Source organism: Polychytrium aggregatum (genome assembly GCF_025602895.1).
Source record: "Polychytrium aggregatum strain JEL109 chromosome Unknown BJ171scaffold_36, whole genome shotgun sequence".
Taxonomy (NCBI): domain Eukaryota; kingdom Fungi; phylum Chytridiomycota; class Chytridiomycetes; order Polychytriales; genus Polychytrium; species Polychytrium aggregatum.
Window position 1 is genome coordinate 300,693 of NW_026516238.1, and position 16,028 is coordinate 316,720.

At 59.1% G+C, this 16,028-nt stretch overlaps 5 protein-coding genes across 5 annotated transcripts; 2 read left to right on the forward strand and 3 right to left on the reverse strand.

Moving 5' to 3' along the window:
* Positions 1 to 589: 589 nt before the first annotated feature.
* Positions 590 to 3,300, reverse strand: BJ171DRAFT_516756 (hydroxymethylglutaryl-coenzyme A synthase C terminal-domain-containing protein). The gene is made up of 5 exons (XM_053112062.1): positions 3,078 to 3,300; positions 2,781 to 2,802; positions 2,480 to 2,584; positions 1,477 to 2,339; positions 590 to 1,317 (listed from the first exon to the last, which is right to left on the reverse strand). Exons 1-5 carry the CDS (start codon positions 3,153 to 3,155, stop codon positions 1,009 to 1,011), a joined length of 1,377 nt encoding a protein of 458 aa, XP_052963949.1. The 5' UTR covers positions 3,156 to 3,300; the 3' UTR covers positions 590 to 1,008.
* A 1,094-nt stretch (positions 3,301 to 4,394) lies between these two features.
* On the forward strand, positions 4,395 to 7,206 carry BJ171DRAFT_516757 (cytochrome P450). Its single transcript, XM_053112063.1, has 4 exons — positions 4,395 to 4,742; positions 5,103 to 5,428; positions 5,611 to 5,810; positions 5,977 to 7,206. The coding sequence occupies exons 1-4, from the start codon at positions 4,527 to 4,529 to the stop codon at positions 6,894 to 6,896; spliced, it is 1,662 nt and encodes a 553-aa protein (XP_052963950.1). The 5' UTR covers positions 4,395 to 4,526; the 3' UTR covers positions 6,897 to 7,206.
* A 1,128-nt stretch (positions 7,207 to 8,334) lies between these two features.
* Positions 8,335 to 9,261, forward strand: BJ171DRAFT_427147 (uncharacterized protein; the record flags this gene model as incomplete). The annotated part of the gene is made up of 1 exon (XM_053107794.1): positions 8,335 to 9,261. One exon carries the CDS (start codon positions 8,335 to 8,337, stop codon positions 9,259 to 9,261), a length of 927 nt encoding a protein of 308 aa, XP_052963951.1.
* Positions 9,262 to 9,447: 186 nt separating this feature from the next.
* BJ171DRAFT_516761 (uncharacterized protein) lies at positions 9,448 to 10,709 on the reverse strand. Its single transcript, XM_053112064.1, has 3 exons — positions 10,414 to 10,709; positions 9,946 to 10,203; positions 9,448 to 9,712 (listed from the first exon to the last, which is right to left on the reverse strand). Exons 1-3 carry the CDS (start codon positions 10,556 to 10,558, stop codon positions 9,603 to 9,605), a joined length of 513 nt encoding a protein of 170 aa, XP_052963952.1. The 5' UTR covers positions 10,559 to 10,709; the 3' UTR covers positions 9,448 to 9,602.
* On the reverse strand, positions 10,710 to 16,024 carry BJ171DRAFT_516763 (uncharacterized protein). The gene is made up of 9 exons (XM_053112065.1): positions 15,415 to 16,024; positions 14,251 to 15,190; positions 13,930 to 14,163; positions 13,461 to 13,810; positions 13,234 to 13,348; positions 12,783 to 12,929; positions 12,525 to 12,641; positions 11,778 to 12,347; positions 10,710 to 11,625 (listed from the first exon to the last, which is right to left on the reverse strand). Exons 1-9 carry the CDS (start codon positions 15,906 to 15,908, stop codon positions 11,011 to 11,013), a joined length of 3,582 nt encoding a protein of 1,193 aa, XP_052963953.1. The 5' UTR covers positions 15,909 to 16,024; the 3' UTR covers positions 10,710 to 11,010.
* Positions 16,025 to 16,028: the final 4 nt, after the last annotated feature.

A 16,028-nucleotide genomic window follows, 5' to 3' on the forward strand; every position in this document is an offset into this window, starting at 1 on the left:
CGCACGCGGCAGCCCAGACAGCATCGCTGCATTCTCCTGCTCGCAAACGAGCGAGATGCTGGAGGCAGCACCCGCCAGAGACAGATCTGTGTCGTGCACAGCGGTAGGACGCAGCCTCGACCGCATCTCCCATGCGGCTCTTCTTCATTGGCTATACCTTGCGGAAACGGACGGCGATCGGTTCACGGAGTGGTGATCAGTGTGGGTAGCGAGAGAAGGGGAACGATTGTCGAGCAGTGGCGAGCCAGAGATGAACGGCAAGATGAAGCTCGAAATGAAACGGCACCCTGAGCAGCGCTGATGTTGTGCGGGGCAGTAGTGCGCAGAGTGCTTCCGATCGTGCATCCGACGAGCGGATCGATCGCTGGCTGTGTTGTGATCATGAGCGACATGCATCCGCAGGATGGACTTTGTTGGCCAGTCGTTCCTGTGGGGCCACAGGCGATTCGGGATCTGAGCGGCGGCCATGCAAATGCCAGGCGGACGCTGCCAGCACCCGGACAGACCGGACGTTGGGACATGACGGTGGACCCTGGCACCCCTCCACCCAACCAGAATCAATCCTATGGGAGCAATGGGTGCGCTCTCGTATCTGTGAACAAAAACTTTATACATGGGGGCCGAGCGAGGAAATGCAGTTGCCGCGCATTACGGACGGGGATGGGAATAGCAAGCAAAGCCAAAGAAACGTGTGCAAAGGAGCTTGATCGAATCTCGGACCTGCGCAGCCGGGCTCTGGGGCGGAGGAGCACAGAAGGCAGGCAGGATCTATGAAGCAAAGCCAGTGTGCGTATGTGTGTCGAGGGCGAGGACAGAAGGGCAGGGTTCGAGGGGAGGAGCCGACAAAGCGCAAAGGAGCAACCACCGGGCGGCAAGCGAGAGCGCCCAGAAACGAGGAATACAAGGGGTCATGATGGTGAGAGTGTGCTGGGATACAGGGAAGTGCGGCGCAGCGGACAGGCCATGTCCAGGAGTCGGTCGGCCGGGGTCTGGCAGGTCCGACGGCGCTTAGGCAGTGGGGGTGCGGCCATAGGCACGGCGGAACTTCTCGTCGATCCGCTCGAGGTAGAAGGATCCAGGGAAGAAGTTCTCCTCGTCAACAGGGCCGATGGGATCGTAGTCCTTGACGTTGTGGACCTTTTCGCGAAGGGCCATGACCTCGTCGAAGCGCTGGGGCGAGATCTTGGTGCGGGCCTCGAGTCTGCTCTTGAGAGAGAGCTTCTCGGCAATCACCTCGGTGGAGCCGCGGACGGTGAAGGAGAACATGGAGGAGGCCAGACCAGAGCCGTACGAGAACAGGACGACACGCTTGTTTTGCTGGAGGGGCAGAGGCGGCCATGGCCAAACACAGACCAAGGAGAGCAGGGCGCATTAGAGGGGGCAGCCACAGGACGAGTGAATGTTGCCAAAGCATCGAGCTGGGGATTTCGCTCGTTTGCACACACACATATATATACATATGCCAAAGACACATACCAGCTGCTCCGAGGGCACTTCCGACAGCAAGCTGGCAAGACCACTGTAGAGGGAGCCGCAGTAGCTGTTGCCGAGGTTCTTGGACAGCAGCAGCGACGGGACAACCTTCTTGGCGTAGCTGGCCTTGGTGAACTCGACAAAGGCCTTCTCGAGGTCGCGGTTGGTGTAGGAGCCCTCGACGGACTCGTCCTTGAAGCGGGCATAGTCGGCGTACTTGGGGTTCTCGGGATCGCGCAAAAAGTCGTTGTAGGCGAGACGGCCAAAGGACTTTTGGACGAGCTTGGTGTAGGGCGAATGGAAGAGGAAAAAGTCAATGTCGTCGAGGGTGGGGGCGGGGAGGGCCGAGTCGAACTTTTGCAGCTTGTTGAGGTAGCGCTGGTAGCAAGTGTCGACGGCGCTGATGTAGCAGGTGTTGGAGAGCGGGCCGTCGACCTGGGGGAACTCGGAGTGGAGATCGGCCTTATAAAAATCGTAGACGTGGCGCATGTGCGTGGCACGGACACCGGCATCGAAGACAATGGGAGCGTCCTTGCCAAGGAGGATGGCGGCCACACCAGCACCGCCGGTGGGACGAGCGTTGCCGGAAGCGTAGACGGCAATGTCGCCGGCGATAACGAGGGCGTAGCGGCCGTCCCAGGCAGAGGACTCGATCCAGTTGATCGAGTTGAAGAGGGCGTTGGTGCCGCCGTAGCAGGCGTTGGTGGTGTCGATGCCCTCGATGTCGGTGTTGCCAGACTCCTCAAAGAGGGTCATGAGGACGGACTTGACGGACTTTGACTTGTCGATGATGGTCTCGGTGCCGACCTCGATGCGGCCGACGTCGGTGTAGGCAATGTTGTACTTTTCCATCAAGTTCTGGACGGCTGCAGGGAAACAGAGCACGCAGGTCGTCAGGATGCGCAGACGGATGTGCAGACGGATGTGCAGACGGATGGGCCGTCACCGCAGGCAAGGCCCCCACATTCGCAATGCACGACTCCCAAGAGACTGGAGGAATACAAACCGGTGAGAGCCAGAGAGTGGATGTCCTCGCGATCATCGCAAACGGCCATGCGGGTCTGTCCAAGACCGATGGTATACTTGCCGGCGCTGACGCCATCGAACTGCTCTGTGGTCCGAGAGCGACTACGGGTGAGTCATTTGGGTCCACAGCACGCTGCTCCGAGCTGATCTAGCAAGGCTGATCTAGCAGGGCCGATCGTGCCACTGGTAGAGAGCTGGATGGCACACAATTGCAACCCGGAAGCCGACGAATCGCCCACGGAGATGGACGTGAGGGCCGCGACACGGCTGGATCGACTTACCGAGCTCGGCCTGGTCAACAAACTGAATGGAGGATGGGGATCGAGACACGAATCGAAACGTCAGTCCAGAATCGCTGACGGGCGGAGCAGCAAACGCAGTGCTGATGCGGTGCTGGCCACAGCCGCGAGAGCCCATTGCAGAGAGCGGATGGGAAAGCTGCAGCAAATGCAATTCCCGGCAAGCGAAAAGGGTGCGACTGTTGCCGAGCCCGGCGGCGATCATGGGTTCTGGCGAGTTGGCAGCACGGCCAAGGGATCGCATGGCAGCCAGCAGATCGCAAGGTGACAGACATGTACCTTCTTGGGGAAGTAGAACTCGATGGCGACAATGCCGACGTTGGTGGCTTCGTTCTTCTTGGAGGCAGAGGACAGCATGGCGGCAGAGACAGGTGCGGATGGAGCGGGAGCAGACGGCTGGGGCGACAGCAGACTCAGGATGGAGGAGCAAGACGAGCAAGGCCAGGCAGGCTTATATGGCGGAAGTGGCCAGAGAACAACTGGAAGGCGATTGCCGAGGCCGATGCCCGTTTTGGGGAGTCGCACAGGCCAGGAGGGCCTTATCGGTTGGGCGGCAAGCGACACGGACCAACAGAAAAAGCGCAAGCGCAGGGCGAATTATGGTTGGTCGGCGAGGGGTGGGCGTGTCCGCCTGTGTCCGCGTTCTGTGTCTGTGCTGTGTCTGTGCTGTGTCTGTGCTGTGTCTGTGTGTCTTGTGAACACGTGTCTGTGTCCCTGATTGGCCGCCACACACACACGCCCGCAATATCGATTGGCGGGGCCATTGTGTTGCCCGCGCAGCCAAAAAAGGAAGCCGTGCACGGAACGGCAGCCAGTCCGTGGCTGGCCTGGAGCCGGATTGCCGCCAGATCGGCCCACTCGCGCCACAGCCAATGGTTTTTTCGCATTTCGGGTGCCGCGCAGGCTCACAGTGATGTCATCGTCCTCGTCTCATTTCTCGCTTCTCGCCTCGCTTCTCGCCTCGCTGGCCGGGAAGCCGACGGCTCTGCACGCAGTCCTGCAATGGTCCTGCACTGCACTTGCTCCATACGATTCCCAGCCGACCTGCTGCAAGCATGTCTGGCCGTCTGCACCATCCGAGGCAGGCATGCGAGCCATCCCCCGAGTTGCATCTCGCTCGGGCGAGACGAGGCCACGGCGAGAGGCGGGCTGACTGGCAGACGGGGGCGTGACTCGCATCGCCTCACCCCCGCTCACATCCTGCCTCATTTGGCAGTAATTGTACCATTTTCGACTCTGGATCGGGTTGCCGATCTGGGGCGTTGTGGATCGCTGTTGTGCAATAGCCGTTGTTGTAGTGCTGCTGTTATAGTGCTGCTGTTATAGTGCTGCTGTTATAGTGCTGCTGGTACAGCATCAGCGCCAGGTCGTTCGTTTGCACTGTCAACCAATGTTGTCAACCAATGTTGTCAACTGATGTTGTCAACTGATGTTGTTAATCGATGCTGTCAATCGACGTTGCTAACACTTACCGCCACCGGCCGAGCGATAACAGCCGGGACTGCATCAACATTCGCAGCGGCACTCACAGCCGACCATCCCGCCAAACTGCAATCATGACATCGGCCGTCGCGATCCCGGCTGCCCTGGGCTGGCACCGATCTGGTCGTCTGTGTGCCCTCCCGTCGCGCCCTTTTTAACCCGCCCCCTGCCCTCCCGTTCGCTGTCCTTCGCTCTGCCTTTCGCTGGTCCTGGATCGCTGTCGTCGTCGTCGTCGCCGCCGCTCCCATGAGTTTCCTGGAACACATCCACACCAAGGGCCTGCTCGCCTCGGCCCTCGACCGTCTCCCGGCCCCCGTCGCCGATGTCGTCCACGGCGCCAGCGCCCGCTTCCATCTTATCGTTGCCAAGCTGGCTGCTGTCTCCGGGCTGTCAGATCAGACCGTTCAGCTGATCTTTGCTGCCCTGGCTGTCGTCGTCTTCATCTCGCTGCTGACTTCCAAGGTTGGTGTGCATCTCTGTCCGGGAGTCTCGTCACCATCGGCTCGCTGTCGTGCAGTCGTCGCCAAGCACGGACAGGCCGGCGACGTACCGACAAAGCTGCTTGGATCCATCGAGTGAATACATCGGGTCGGCAGGCAGTTTGGGCTGGGGCTATGGGTCTATACCGCCTCGGAATCTAACTGATCCAACCTCACTGCCCTCGTTGATTGCTTCAATTGCCTCCGTGCTGCGCACCGCACTCGATCGTTCGGCCATTTCTTGTTCGGCGGCCTTCCACTCCGCGGCAACCAAATCTCTCCAATGTTGCGCTGGCATGCGGGATCCTGCTCCGGAATCGACTTCCGAACGACTCTCCGGCAGTCTGAGGCCGAGCCGCTGCCCAAGGGCGCCAAGCTGCCCCCGCATGTCCCCACTGCCATCCCCTTCTTTGGCGCCGCCGTCCAGTTCGGCGTCCAGCCCATCAAGTTCCTGCAAGAGTGCCAGGCCAAGTACGGCGACTGCTTCACCTTCACCATGATGGGCAGAAACATGACCTACTGCCTCGGCCCCGACGGAAACAACTTTGGCTTCAATATCAAACTCGCCGAGGCCAGCGCCGAGGATGCCTATCGCAAACTGACGGCCCCTGTCTTTGGCCGTGAAGTCGTCTACGACGTGCCCAACCCCGTCTTTATGGAACAGAAAAAGTATGTCCCCTTTGCTCCCAGCGGGCTGTGCCGACACAGCGTCAGATCCAGCGGTATCCAACATCTCTTTCGGCATCCGATCTCTGGCGACCTCTGGCGACCTTGGCCATGTCATCCGAGATCCCTTGCCGTCCATATGCTCACTTTGCATCCCACATCCATCTGCTCTGCTTGCCTCGCAGGTTCATCAAGGACAGCTTGACCACCGCCGCCTTCCGCGAGTACATCTCCATCATCGCTCAGGAAACCAACGATTTCTTGGACAGCTGGGCGCCCAAGTCTGACTCCTTCGAGATCTTCCCGGCCATGGCTGAACTGACCATCCGCACAGCCTCGCACTGTCTCATGGGCTCTGACGTCCGCTCGAAGCTCCACTCCGAAGGTAATTTGCAGCTGTGTGGCGTGCTCTATTGCCCTCTTGGTGCCCCGGCTGTGCCTCCTCTTGGATCGTCCCCCAACAGAATCGGGCCTCAACGTCGCCACTTGGCAGCATGGCATCGCTTGCGCCACTTTGCCTGCTCTTGAGCTAATCACTGGCTCCATCATAGTCGCCATCCACTACAAGCACCTCGATGAAGGCTTTGCTCCCATCAACGTCTTTTTCGAGTGGCTCCCTCTGCCCGCCTACATTCGCCGTGACCACGCTAACCGCGAAATGACCAAGCTCTTCCTCGACATCATGAAGGACCGTCGCACCAACAACAAGTCGGACAACTACGATGTCCTGCAGAACTTGATGAACTCGTCCTACAAGGACGGCAAGCCCCTCACCGACATGGAGGCTGCCCGTTTGATGATTGCCCTGCTTATGGCCGGCCAGCACACGAGCTCCACCACCACCACCTGGATCCTCTTACACCTGGCCCAGAACCCCAAGATCGCGCAGGAGATTATGCGCGAGCAGTCCATGGTCCTGACCGGCCGCCCGGACACTCCTGCTGATCAGCTCCCTCCTCTGGACTACGACAGTCTCCGACAGCTCACCTATCTCGACAACACCATGAAGGAAACCCTGCGCATGCACTCACCCCTCCACACGCTCATGCGCAAGGTCGTCAAGAACTGCGAGTTCCAAGGCTACACCATCCCCAAGGGCCACTTTTTGTGTATGTCCCCAACCGTCTCGCAGTATGACTCCACTCGCTTCCCCGATCCCGAAACCTTCGACCCCACCCGCCACGTCAACTCGACTGAGGGCGCTGGCGAGTGGACCATCAACGGCGTCGACATCTCCCAGAAGAGCGCCAAGAGCCACTTCCTGCCCTTTGGTGCCGGCCGCCACCGCTGCATCGGCGAGGCCTTTGCCTTTGTCCAGGTCAAGACCATCATCTCGATGATGCTGCGCCGCATTCAGCTCGAGCTGCCGAAAGACAAAAATGGCAAGCCCATCTTCCCCGAGGCCGACTTTACCTCGCTGGTTGTGCTGCCCAAGAAGCCCTGCAATCTGTCTTACGAGCTGAAGAAGTAAACCCCCAAGTGGCGTGCAATCCTCTCTCATTTCATGCGCTCAATCTTGGTTCTGCACTTTGCTGCGGCTTCATTCGCCCGCCTCCCCCCGTCACCCTCTGGTCTGCTTTGTACCTTCCTTTTTTTTTTTTTCGTTTCGTGCGGGGGCCACTGTGTGCTCCTGGAGGAGAAGCAGGAGGAAGGAGAGGGGCAATGGAAGGGAACACCCCTGGGCTCCCTGGGTTTTGCTTGAAGAATGACGGCCCCCGTTGTCTTTATCGGACTTCCTGAATACACACGTCCATTGACAATCGATTGTCAATTTTCATTCAGCTGGAGGATCATCGTCTCGAGCGAGCGATACAGCAAGGATCGCCCCACGCGCAAGTGGACATGAAGCCTGCTGGATCAGCGATCTCACGATTGACGATCGTGCTCCAGGTTGCTTCGTCAGATCTAGGGTCAATATGACCCACGTCCATTGACCCATCACCTCCACTTTCGCGGCTGCCGTCAACGCCAAATGATCCATCCGCCCTGAAAAGCACAGTCTCTGCCGCCCAAGAGCGCTTTCGATAATGCAGGCCCGACTGATCCCGAATGCCGCCGCTGGCACAACGCCACCATCTTCCTCCAACCCAACACCCTCGCCAGGCCGTCCCTCCTCGTTTACTTGATCGTGTCTGCCTCCGTTTGCACTCGATTAGAACATCCAAGTGCCGTGCGCTCCTGGAGCCATGCCTGAGACCGCCGCCGCTCTTTCGGACCTTGCCGGCTTGATCCGGCAGCATTCGCTGCCATCCGCTCTCCATCAACTCGTCGTTCTGGCGCTCGATATATTCAACGACATCGTTGCGGCCGAGGAGAACAAGCGCTCCTGGGCTGTCCTCGCCGGCCACTCGTGTGGTATCATTCAAGCCCTCGCCCGATATCGACACACTGGCCCCGCATTCGATGCCCAGATCGCTCGCCTCTCGGCCTTCCATCGCGAAGTTCGTGCCTTTTATGCCGAGCATGTCTGGCCCCGCACCAGGCTCGAGCGAATCATCCACGGCCGGAGCATTCGCTCAAAGATCCGACAGTTTTGCGCCGATCTCGACGTCCTATGGCACAGTATGCGGCTGGCCCTGGCCATTTCTTCCGAATCGACCCAGAATCCGCTGGCCGAGCTGGCCCGAGCCATCGCCGAGGACGAAACGGGCGAGAGGACCCTTCGCAACCGCATCGACTGGCTGATACAGCAAGACAGACTCATCCTCGACATTGCCCAAGAGCTCGAGACGGCCCATATCCTGTCTCGCGCAACACTCCAGGGGGTGCGGCGAGGCGATCCGACGGCTCTTGTCCGGGCCGCCAGTCTGGTCTCGGAGAACAGACTTGACGCCGATCCCGACTGGATGCTCGCCGGCATTCTCTACCGATCGAGCGCCGATGCCGGCAACTTGGAAGCCGCCTTCTGGATGGCATGGCTGCACTTTGGCGGTCTCGGCGTGCAACAGAGCGACGAAGAGGCCTTCGACTACTGGTACCATGTGCATGTCCGCTCGACCGACGCCGTGCTCAAGCCCATATCGACCTTCATGGTGGGATGGTGCTGCTACCTCGGACGAGGCACCCGGCAGGACTCGGCAGAGGGGTTCCGCCTGTTCGGCCAGAGCCGGGAACAGGGACTGCTGCTGGGTGGCAAATGGACCATGGACTGGAGCTGGGGAAGCCCTCTCGACGAGCTCGAGTCGCTATCTGCCATCGCCACACGGTTCTATCGGTGCTGTGCCGTCAGCAGCGACGGAACCAACATGCTCCTGGATCATCTTCTTGCCATGTGTTCGCTGTACGGGTTTGGGACCACCAAGGACCAGCCCAAGGCAGCAGCGGCCCTGCAGGAGCTCGCCACCGACGGATTCGCACCCAGCCAGATTGCCCTGGGATCATGCTACCACTGCGGCATCGGCATCGAGCAAGACGACCATCTGGCCTTTGCCTGGTTTTCCCGGTCCGCCGACCAGCTTGACTTTTGGGGCCAGCTCTGTCTGGCGGACTGCTACTCTGCCGGGTACGGCACCGAGGCCGATCCGCTCAAGGCCACCGAGCTCTACCAAGCTGCATCCGACCAGGGCAACGCCAGCGCCCAGACCAGGCTCGCCAACCGCTACTACACCGGCCAGGGAGTCGACCGGGACTATGCCCAAGCCATCCGGTGGTATCGCCGGGCGGCCGAACAGGGCAACGCCAACGCACAAAACAAGCTTGGAAATTGCTACCAGAACGGCATCGGCGTCGACAGGAACTTCCAAATGGCCATGGAGTGCTACCGGCGATCGGCTGCACAAGGCAATGCGGCGGCCCGACGAAGCTTGAGCATGCTGCGTCTGTGGCGGACGCTGTAGCCCAGGAGATCCCCCCCTCCCCCGGGCAGAGCAGGCTCGGGCCTGGTGGACTGAGTCGAGAGGGAGCATATGCCGCCAGTACCCGTATGCGGCGGATGCGGCGGATGAAAGGGGATACCGAGGGAATGTCGAGGGGATGCCGAGGGGATGCCGAGGAGATACTGAGGAGATACTGAGCTCAGATCGATGCAGTGGACAGCGCCGTGTGGACCTGTGTATTCCAAGAGTGCAATTGCATTCAGTTGTATGCCGCCTCAGCCCCGCACCGACATGAAACCCTGGCTCCTTCCGTCCGATCGTGGGCCGTCTCGATCCTGAGATGCATTCCTTGGCGTCGGTTGTCAGTTGGAAGGGGCGAGGAAGCTGTGCTCCGATAAAGCGTTGTATGCGGGGCGACCCAGCGAGTTTCGGGCGACCTTGATGTCAAAGTTGATGTCGTCGATGAGGGCATCTAATGGACAACAGATCCGACAGCGCAGGCCCGCAACGCAAGCCGATGGACACCGGTGTGAGTCGGCAGACACAAGCGCAGGTGTGCAGAGCCAAGGCTTGACCAAGGCTTGACTAAGGCTTGACCAAGCAGCGATCGGGCTTGGAGAAGGTGCTGCATGCGATGGGTGACGACGGCAGAGAGCGATACTGCGGACATTGGCAGCAACCCGCCTCGGGTCGCCCACGGCTTACCCAGCGAGCTGTAGTCCTTCTCGGGCCGAATAAAGCCGGTGATGATGATCCTCAGCTCCTCGCCGTAGAAATCTGCTTCAAACTTGTTCAGGATATGGACTTCCATCGAGCGCTTCTCGTTCTTGTAATAAGGGTTCCAGCCAAAGCTCATCACCATCGGCCAGACCGCCGAGCTGTCGCCAATCGACGACCATCCGTAGTAGATACCAGAGTCGAGAGCGCTTCCGGCTGATTCGGCCACCGGTTCGGGCATGTTGGCTGGGAGGTGCGATTAAGGCGGGGGCAGGACAGGACAGGCAGTGGCCAGTGCAGACGTCAGAATGCTGCAGTCTACTAGCGATATGACACTTCCGAATCAGCCAATCTCTTGGATAGACAGGAGGTCCTGGCTGCTGGCCATCAGCACGGGAATAGCTGGCATCGGGAACAACCATGCCCCGCTCGCTGGCGACAGACTCTAAATCGAACCTGTGGGGATGCCGAGCTCCTTGCCACCTCGGCCAAAGCCACGAGCGACATCGCCCTTGAGCATCAGCGGGAAGGGATCGGCCGGCGATTCGGGGCCGACAATCTCGGGCCGCTGTGGCTGCTGCTGTTGCTGCGTGGAGGCCATGCTGGATTCGATGACAGGGAGCGATGGGAGTGGATCGATGGAGGGGGGGCAGATCCGCAGTGCGATCGGAACCAGAGAGCAGCCGGGCGATGTGGATGCGAGCGAGAGGCCAGCCCGTGCCCGTGGGTGTCGCAGCAGCAGATTTCAAACATCTCTCTGTTGCCAAACAAGCAAATGCGCCCCGGCGCACAAGCCCTGATACTGTGGGTCCATCTGCCCCATTTTGTCGGCCTGCAGCCGGGTCCTCGGAACGCCATTGCACCGGCCAAGCTCCACACGTTCCCTGGATCTCATTCATGCCCCGCACTCTGCGGCCGTTGTGCTCCTCCGCACCAACAGCCCCGATATCGTTTGATGAACTGCAGTTCTTGTTGGGATTCACAACCAGAAGGGAACGCGTGCGGTCGTCGCTCACAATGCCCGCCACAGATCGCACGTCTCCCGCGCGGCAACTAGTCTCGCGCAGCCAGGCTATTGTCCATCAGCTTTCGCAGCTTGATGTAGCGGCTGTCTTCGAGCTCCTCCAGCTTGAAACCCATGCGCGTGCCGTTGACGTTGCAATAGAAGAACGACTTGATCAGCTCCAGGGCGACGCTGTAGATGTAGAGCGCCTCTCTTTCCTCGCCTGTGAGCTTGATGCTGCCGCCCATCTTGATTGTTTTGGCTTTGAGCTGCTTGGCGCCTTCGCCCTGCGTGCCAAAGGCGTTCACCTCCGTCGTCAGCAGCTTCACGAGCTCCTGCCAGATCACCTTGACCATCATGTGCGGCTTGTGCGCGTTGATGGTCAGGGCCGAGTCGGCAGGGATGCTCTGGAGATCAAGGAAGGTTGCGTCCTGGCCGATATTCATGAGCAGCGGGTAGCGTTGATACAAAAACCGAGTCATGGCTGGATCGAGGAACTCGTTGATGTTGCCCAGCATGGTGTCGAGATACCGGAAGAGCTCGACCATGCCGTCCTCAACCTCGTCCTCGGTCGTGTACTTGGTGGCACTGCGCTTCATGAAGAAGTTTTGGCTGGTTTGGGGCTTGCTCATGTCGCCGAGTAGCGCTCGGGCAACTCGAGCCACCTGGATGAGCGGTTGAGCGAAGACATACAGAACAGCGTTCAGTGGGACGCAGGCGATTCGGGAACAGTGGCCCGAAGCAACTCCAGACGACCGCAGCGGCCATCTACAGCCCGGCCGCGCTACCCCATGTCGGCTACAAGGTCGGAACGCACCTGCTCGACGTAGATTCGGAGCATGTCTTCAAGACCGAACCTGATCACCTCCGTCGCCTTGCAGACAAACCAAGCAACGTCGTCGACGATGCCCTCCTTTCGGACCCGCAGAGTCAGCCTGCCTTGGGGCTTGAGTGGACATGTTACGTCGTGCGTCAAAAAGTCGTCATACGTGCCCGCCGACAGGTCCAGCACGCCTGTTCCACAGACATCGTCCTTGCCGGGCCAGTCGTAGTCGTATACGATCACATCCAGGAGCGGCGACACGCCCGGGAGGGTGAGCTCAAAGGTTTCGTTCCAGGCGGGATTCAAGGTTTTCTCGATGATGCGGGTCTTGAGCTTCTTGTCGCCGATGTTGATGACGACGTAAGGGTCCGAAGTCGTCACGTCGCAGATCTGCAGGTTGTAGGCCGACACCACCGTGATTGTATATTTGGGAACGTCAGGGGCGACATGCTTGGCGGCGTCAAAGCCGGCGTCGTCCTGGGCGAATTCCTTGACTTTGAGAAGACTCAGGACTTCCTCCAGCTTGGTCAGACAGGCAAAGATATTGTTGACCTTGATAAAGGACTGTGGTGGCGGGTGGACAGGCATAATGAATCCTTCTGTGTAAGCAGGGTGCTGAGACAGAGCGAGGGGAGGGCTCTGACCCCTTCCCGGTCTGCCCAGACCAATCGGAGTGTCCAGTCCCGATCGTTGTGGAGTCGCTACTCCTTATTCAGACTAGCCACATGGACAGATGCTTACGCTGGTCGAGAATTCGAGGGACGCAACATCGCTGCCCTTGTCGTTTGCTCGACGTTCCAGGTCCTGGAACTCTTGCAACATCATGGCGCGATAAACCTCGAGGGTCTTGCTCATCATCTTCCGTGCGGTTGTGAGGACATGAACACATGTGAGTGCGTAAGGGAAGAGTCCAATAAGGCGTCTCAGAATCCTCTCGGGGCTCACTCACGCCCACAACGCCTCGTCAGAGCCATCCATTTGTCAAATGCCTCGACATACTCTGATGAAGTTCTTGATCAAAATCTCTTTGCGCTTCTCGTCCTTCCACTCAAGCTGGCTGATGAAGCCCAGACCACCGTGGAAGCACGAGAACAGATCTGTGACCGACGTCGAGTTCATGCAGTTGGGCGGAGTCAACGGTGTATACTGCAGCGATGAAATTATTGCAGGGCAGTCATTTGTGTGTTTGTGTGTTTGTGTTTGAAAGCGGGTCAGGGAGCGTTAGTAAGTTACATTGAGTACCACTGACAGGCATGTTAGGGAGAGTCGCCTGCGAACTGTGGGCCCAACGTCATGTTGCAAACGGGAATGACCGTGCAGTGCAAGGACCGAGTCATCTCAATGAATTGTCGGCCCAGGCGTTTGGTGCAAACTGACAACTGTGCTGCCAACACCGGTGACTGCCGATCCAGAGCCGCGATGGGGGCGGGGCCGCAGCCGATGCACTTACGGTTTCTATGGCAACCGAGTTGCGCACCCACTCGATCCACTTCTCATCGGTGACGCTCAGCCACTTTTCAATGAAAGGCAAGAACCACCGCTCCAGCTGGAATCGCTCGACCATACTGGCGCCGCAGGGGTGTTGCTCGGCGTTAGTGCAAGTCGCGGCGCATACAGCATATCCTCATACACACACTGGCGATTCTGGTGCTCAACAAAGCCGGTATATCGACTTACTCGGTGAGGCCAGCAGTTTGGCAATTTTCCTTGAGCGCCTTGACATCCTTGTACAGGTCCAGGATGATGTTGAGCGAAAAGGTGCTGCCCTGGATATAGCGCTGCGCCATGGTGCCGTCGCGGCCACCGCCAAGGAACATGGACTCCATGTCACAAAGGAAGTAGTTGGACCAGATTCGGCAAGCCAGGTTCCGAAGCGAAAGTGTTTCCATGATCGGATCGGGGAAGTGCCAGGCGTAGGCCGACAGGGTCGCGCTGATCTGCTCAGCATAAGCGCTTTGGCGGTCCAGATCGTCTTCCTTTTTCTCAATGTCGGCGGCCATGACTTGGTACTCTTTGTTGAGAACAGTCTACCGACGGGAGAAGAATCGGCTGATGTTAGAGAGCGCGCTACAGAGCAGCGGCGCTGTGAACTCGTCGACCGTTGATCATAGACCAAGAGCGGAGCGTATGGCGGCCGTCAGCTTACGCATATAATGTCCTCGATCTCGCTTTTCAGGACGTTAGGGTTGCGTTTCTCGGGGTGGGCCGTGAGCCAGGCAGGATCCGCATGGATGCGACCCAGCAGCTCAGTGACGCCGTAGAGCCACTTTGCCGAGTCCTCGGGCTTGCTGCCCTTGATGCGGAGGCGGTTGGGAAACAGCTCAAACTCTTGGAGCAGCTGCTTCCGAAGCGTGTTCATCAGAGTCAAGTAGATGGAGCACTAGTGGCGCATACGCAAGGCGTTAGTTTACTGTCAAAGCACCAACGAGCGACCAGAGCCAGCGACGATGCAAGACATGCCACCTACGTCAAGAACATTGAACGTTTGGGGGTCTCCAAGCGACTTTGCAATTTCCATAAAGCTCTCAAAGATGTCCTTCAGCTCGATCTCCTTGGCGGAGTAGCTCTCAACGAGGATCTCGAGCTGTGCGATTTTCTTGTAGTCCTCCGAGATGCACCAGCGGAGGGCACATTCGTTGACGAGGAGCTTGGAGGTCTTGGACAGACCAATCTTCTCGTTCGGATAGCTGTTGATATCGTGAACGAGACACTTCGCCACCAGAGTTTTGAAGTACTCGCGCGGATCGTCGGGCAGATACAGCTGGGGCGCGGCCTGGGCCGATCGGAGGACGGGGTTCTGGAGCTGGTGAACCTTGATGAGTGACTCGGTTAACTGCATCTTGGCCGTCTTCCAAGCTTGATAGGTGACGATGGATGGAAAGTCGTCCGGCTTCGACGAAGGCGTGGCGTCTCTGTCCAGATATTCCTTGATCTTGAGCAGCTCCGCGAAGGCGATTTTCTCGCTTCCGAGCTTCTTAGCATGGATTTCGGCGTCGGTGTGCGCCTGCTGTGGGACATCAAAGACGACTCGCAGCCAGGCCGCGAGGCTCACGCCAGTGCTGTAGGTCTTGGATTCGCCCGAGGTTGTGCTGCCCAGGACAGAGTTGATCATCTTGTTGGACTTGTAGAACTTGCTCAGGTGCTTGGCCAGCAGCTGTTCATTCTTCAGGAGGAAGAATTCTCGCCCAGAGTTCTTGGTGGGAACATTGAGACGGGCCTCGGAGGTGGAGATGGCCTCCTTGATTTGGGCGACAAACAGCCTGACAGTCTCGAGCAGCAGCTCGTCACGCTTCTCCTCGTTAGGCTCGGAGATGCTCTTATCGGCCATGGTGGCAATCAGCTCCAGCAATCGCAAGAGGTCGCCCAGCATCGTGACAAGGCTCTTGTTGTGGAGCATCGGCCGCAAACTAGACATGCAGAGCCAAGGTATCAGGAAGCGCCGCAGCGCATGCGAAACCGGTGATGAAACCGAATGAGTGAGCCAGAGCCAGAGCCAGAGCCAGAGCCAGAGCCAACAGCGCACGACTGCTTCATGTCCCATCAAAGCTGGAGGCGCCGTGCCCTCAGACATGGGTCCGCAAGGAGACCTCGCCCTTCCCTCCGCGAGTGACGAGCAGCAGTCGCAACTTACCGCTCGACGGTGCCGCAAAACACAGCCAGGTTCGGGCGGTTTGATATCTGGGAGAAAATCTTGGCTTTGGTCTCCAGACCCTGCGTCAGCTCGCTGATGACCCTCGGATCCATAATCAGGCTCTCGCCAATTATTTGGCAAAGCACCGTCGGTGCGGCCGGAGCCGTTGAGCCGAGAGACAGAAAGTCCTGGAAGTCAGAGTAGAGCGCCGACATGTCATCTGCCGTCGACGGCGCCGGGACAGGGGCAGCCACGATGGGCACCTCGGGCTTTTTGGCGCTGGTCTCGAGCAGAGGAGAGATGGCACATCGAAGTGCGGCTTGGAAGACGTTTTTCTCGAACTGCTCGGCCGTCTCAGCCTCGGAAGGGACTTGCGGCAGCGGGGCATCGAGCCTGGCGGGCTGGGGCAGGACAGCGCCGAGCTGCTGCGGCGGGTTCTGTCTCTGCGCCGAGCGAGAGACAGTCGTCATTTTCCGCTTTGCGAGGGACGACATCCTGTGGGCACGAGCGCAGGGGATACCGGAGGAAGGCGGATGGATGGGAGCAGAGCGAGAGCAGGAGGCCGATGCAGGAGGCAGATGCGGGAGGCAGATGCGGGAGGGAGATGCGGGACA

Coding starts and splice junctions, on each gene's coding strand:
- BJ171DRAFT_516756 (XM_053112062.1), bottom strand. CDS start 3,155: ATGCTGTCCTCTGCCTCCAAGAAGAACGAAGCCACCAACGTCGGCATT. Junction 2,585..2,780: donor TGTTGACCAGGCCGAGCTCG/GTAAGTCGATCC, acceptor CTCGGACCACAG/AGCAGTTCGATGGCGTCAGC. Junction 2,340..2,479: donor CCACTCTCTGGCTCTCACCG/GTTTGTATTCCT, acceptor GTTTCCCTGCAG/CCGTCCAGAACTTGATGGAA.
- BJ171DRAFT_516757 (XM_053112063.1), top strand. CDS start 4,527: ATGAGTTTCCTGGAACACATCCACACCAAGGGCCTGCTCGCCTCGGCC. Junction 5,429..5,610: donor GTCTTTATGGAACAGAAAAA/GTATGTCCCCTT, acceptor CTTGCCTCGCAG/GTTCATCAAGGACAGCTTGA. Junction 5,811..5,976: donor CTCGAAGCTCCACTCCGAAG/GTAATTTGCAGC, acceptor GCTCCATCATAG/TCGCCATCCACTACAAGCAC.
- BJ171DRAFT_516761 (XM_053112064.1), bottom strand. CDS start 10,558: ATGGCCTCCACGCAGCAACAGCAGCAGCCACAGCGGCCCGAGATTGTC. Junction 10,204..10,413: donor GGAGCTCGGCATCCCCACAG/GTTCGATTTAGA, acceptor CGCACCTCCCAG/CCAACATGCCCGAACCGGTG. Junction 9,713..9,945: donor GAAGGACTACAGCTCGCTGG/GTAAGCCGTGGG, acceptor GTTGTCCATTAG/ATGCCCTCATCGACGACATC.
- BJ171DRAFT_516763 (XM_053112065.1), bottom strand. CDS start 15,908: ATGTCGTCCCTCGCAAAGCGGAAAATGACGACTGTCTCTCGCTCGGCG. Junction 15,191..15,414: donor TTTTGCGGCACCGTCGAGCG/GTAAGTTGCGAC, acceptor CTGCATGTCTAG/TTTGCGGCCGATGCTCCACA. Junction 14,164..14,250: donor AAACGTTCAATGTTCTTGAC/GTAGGTGGCATG, acceptor ATGCGCCACTAG/TGCTCCATCTACTTGACTCT.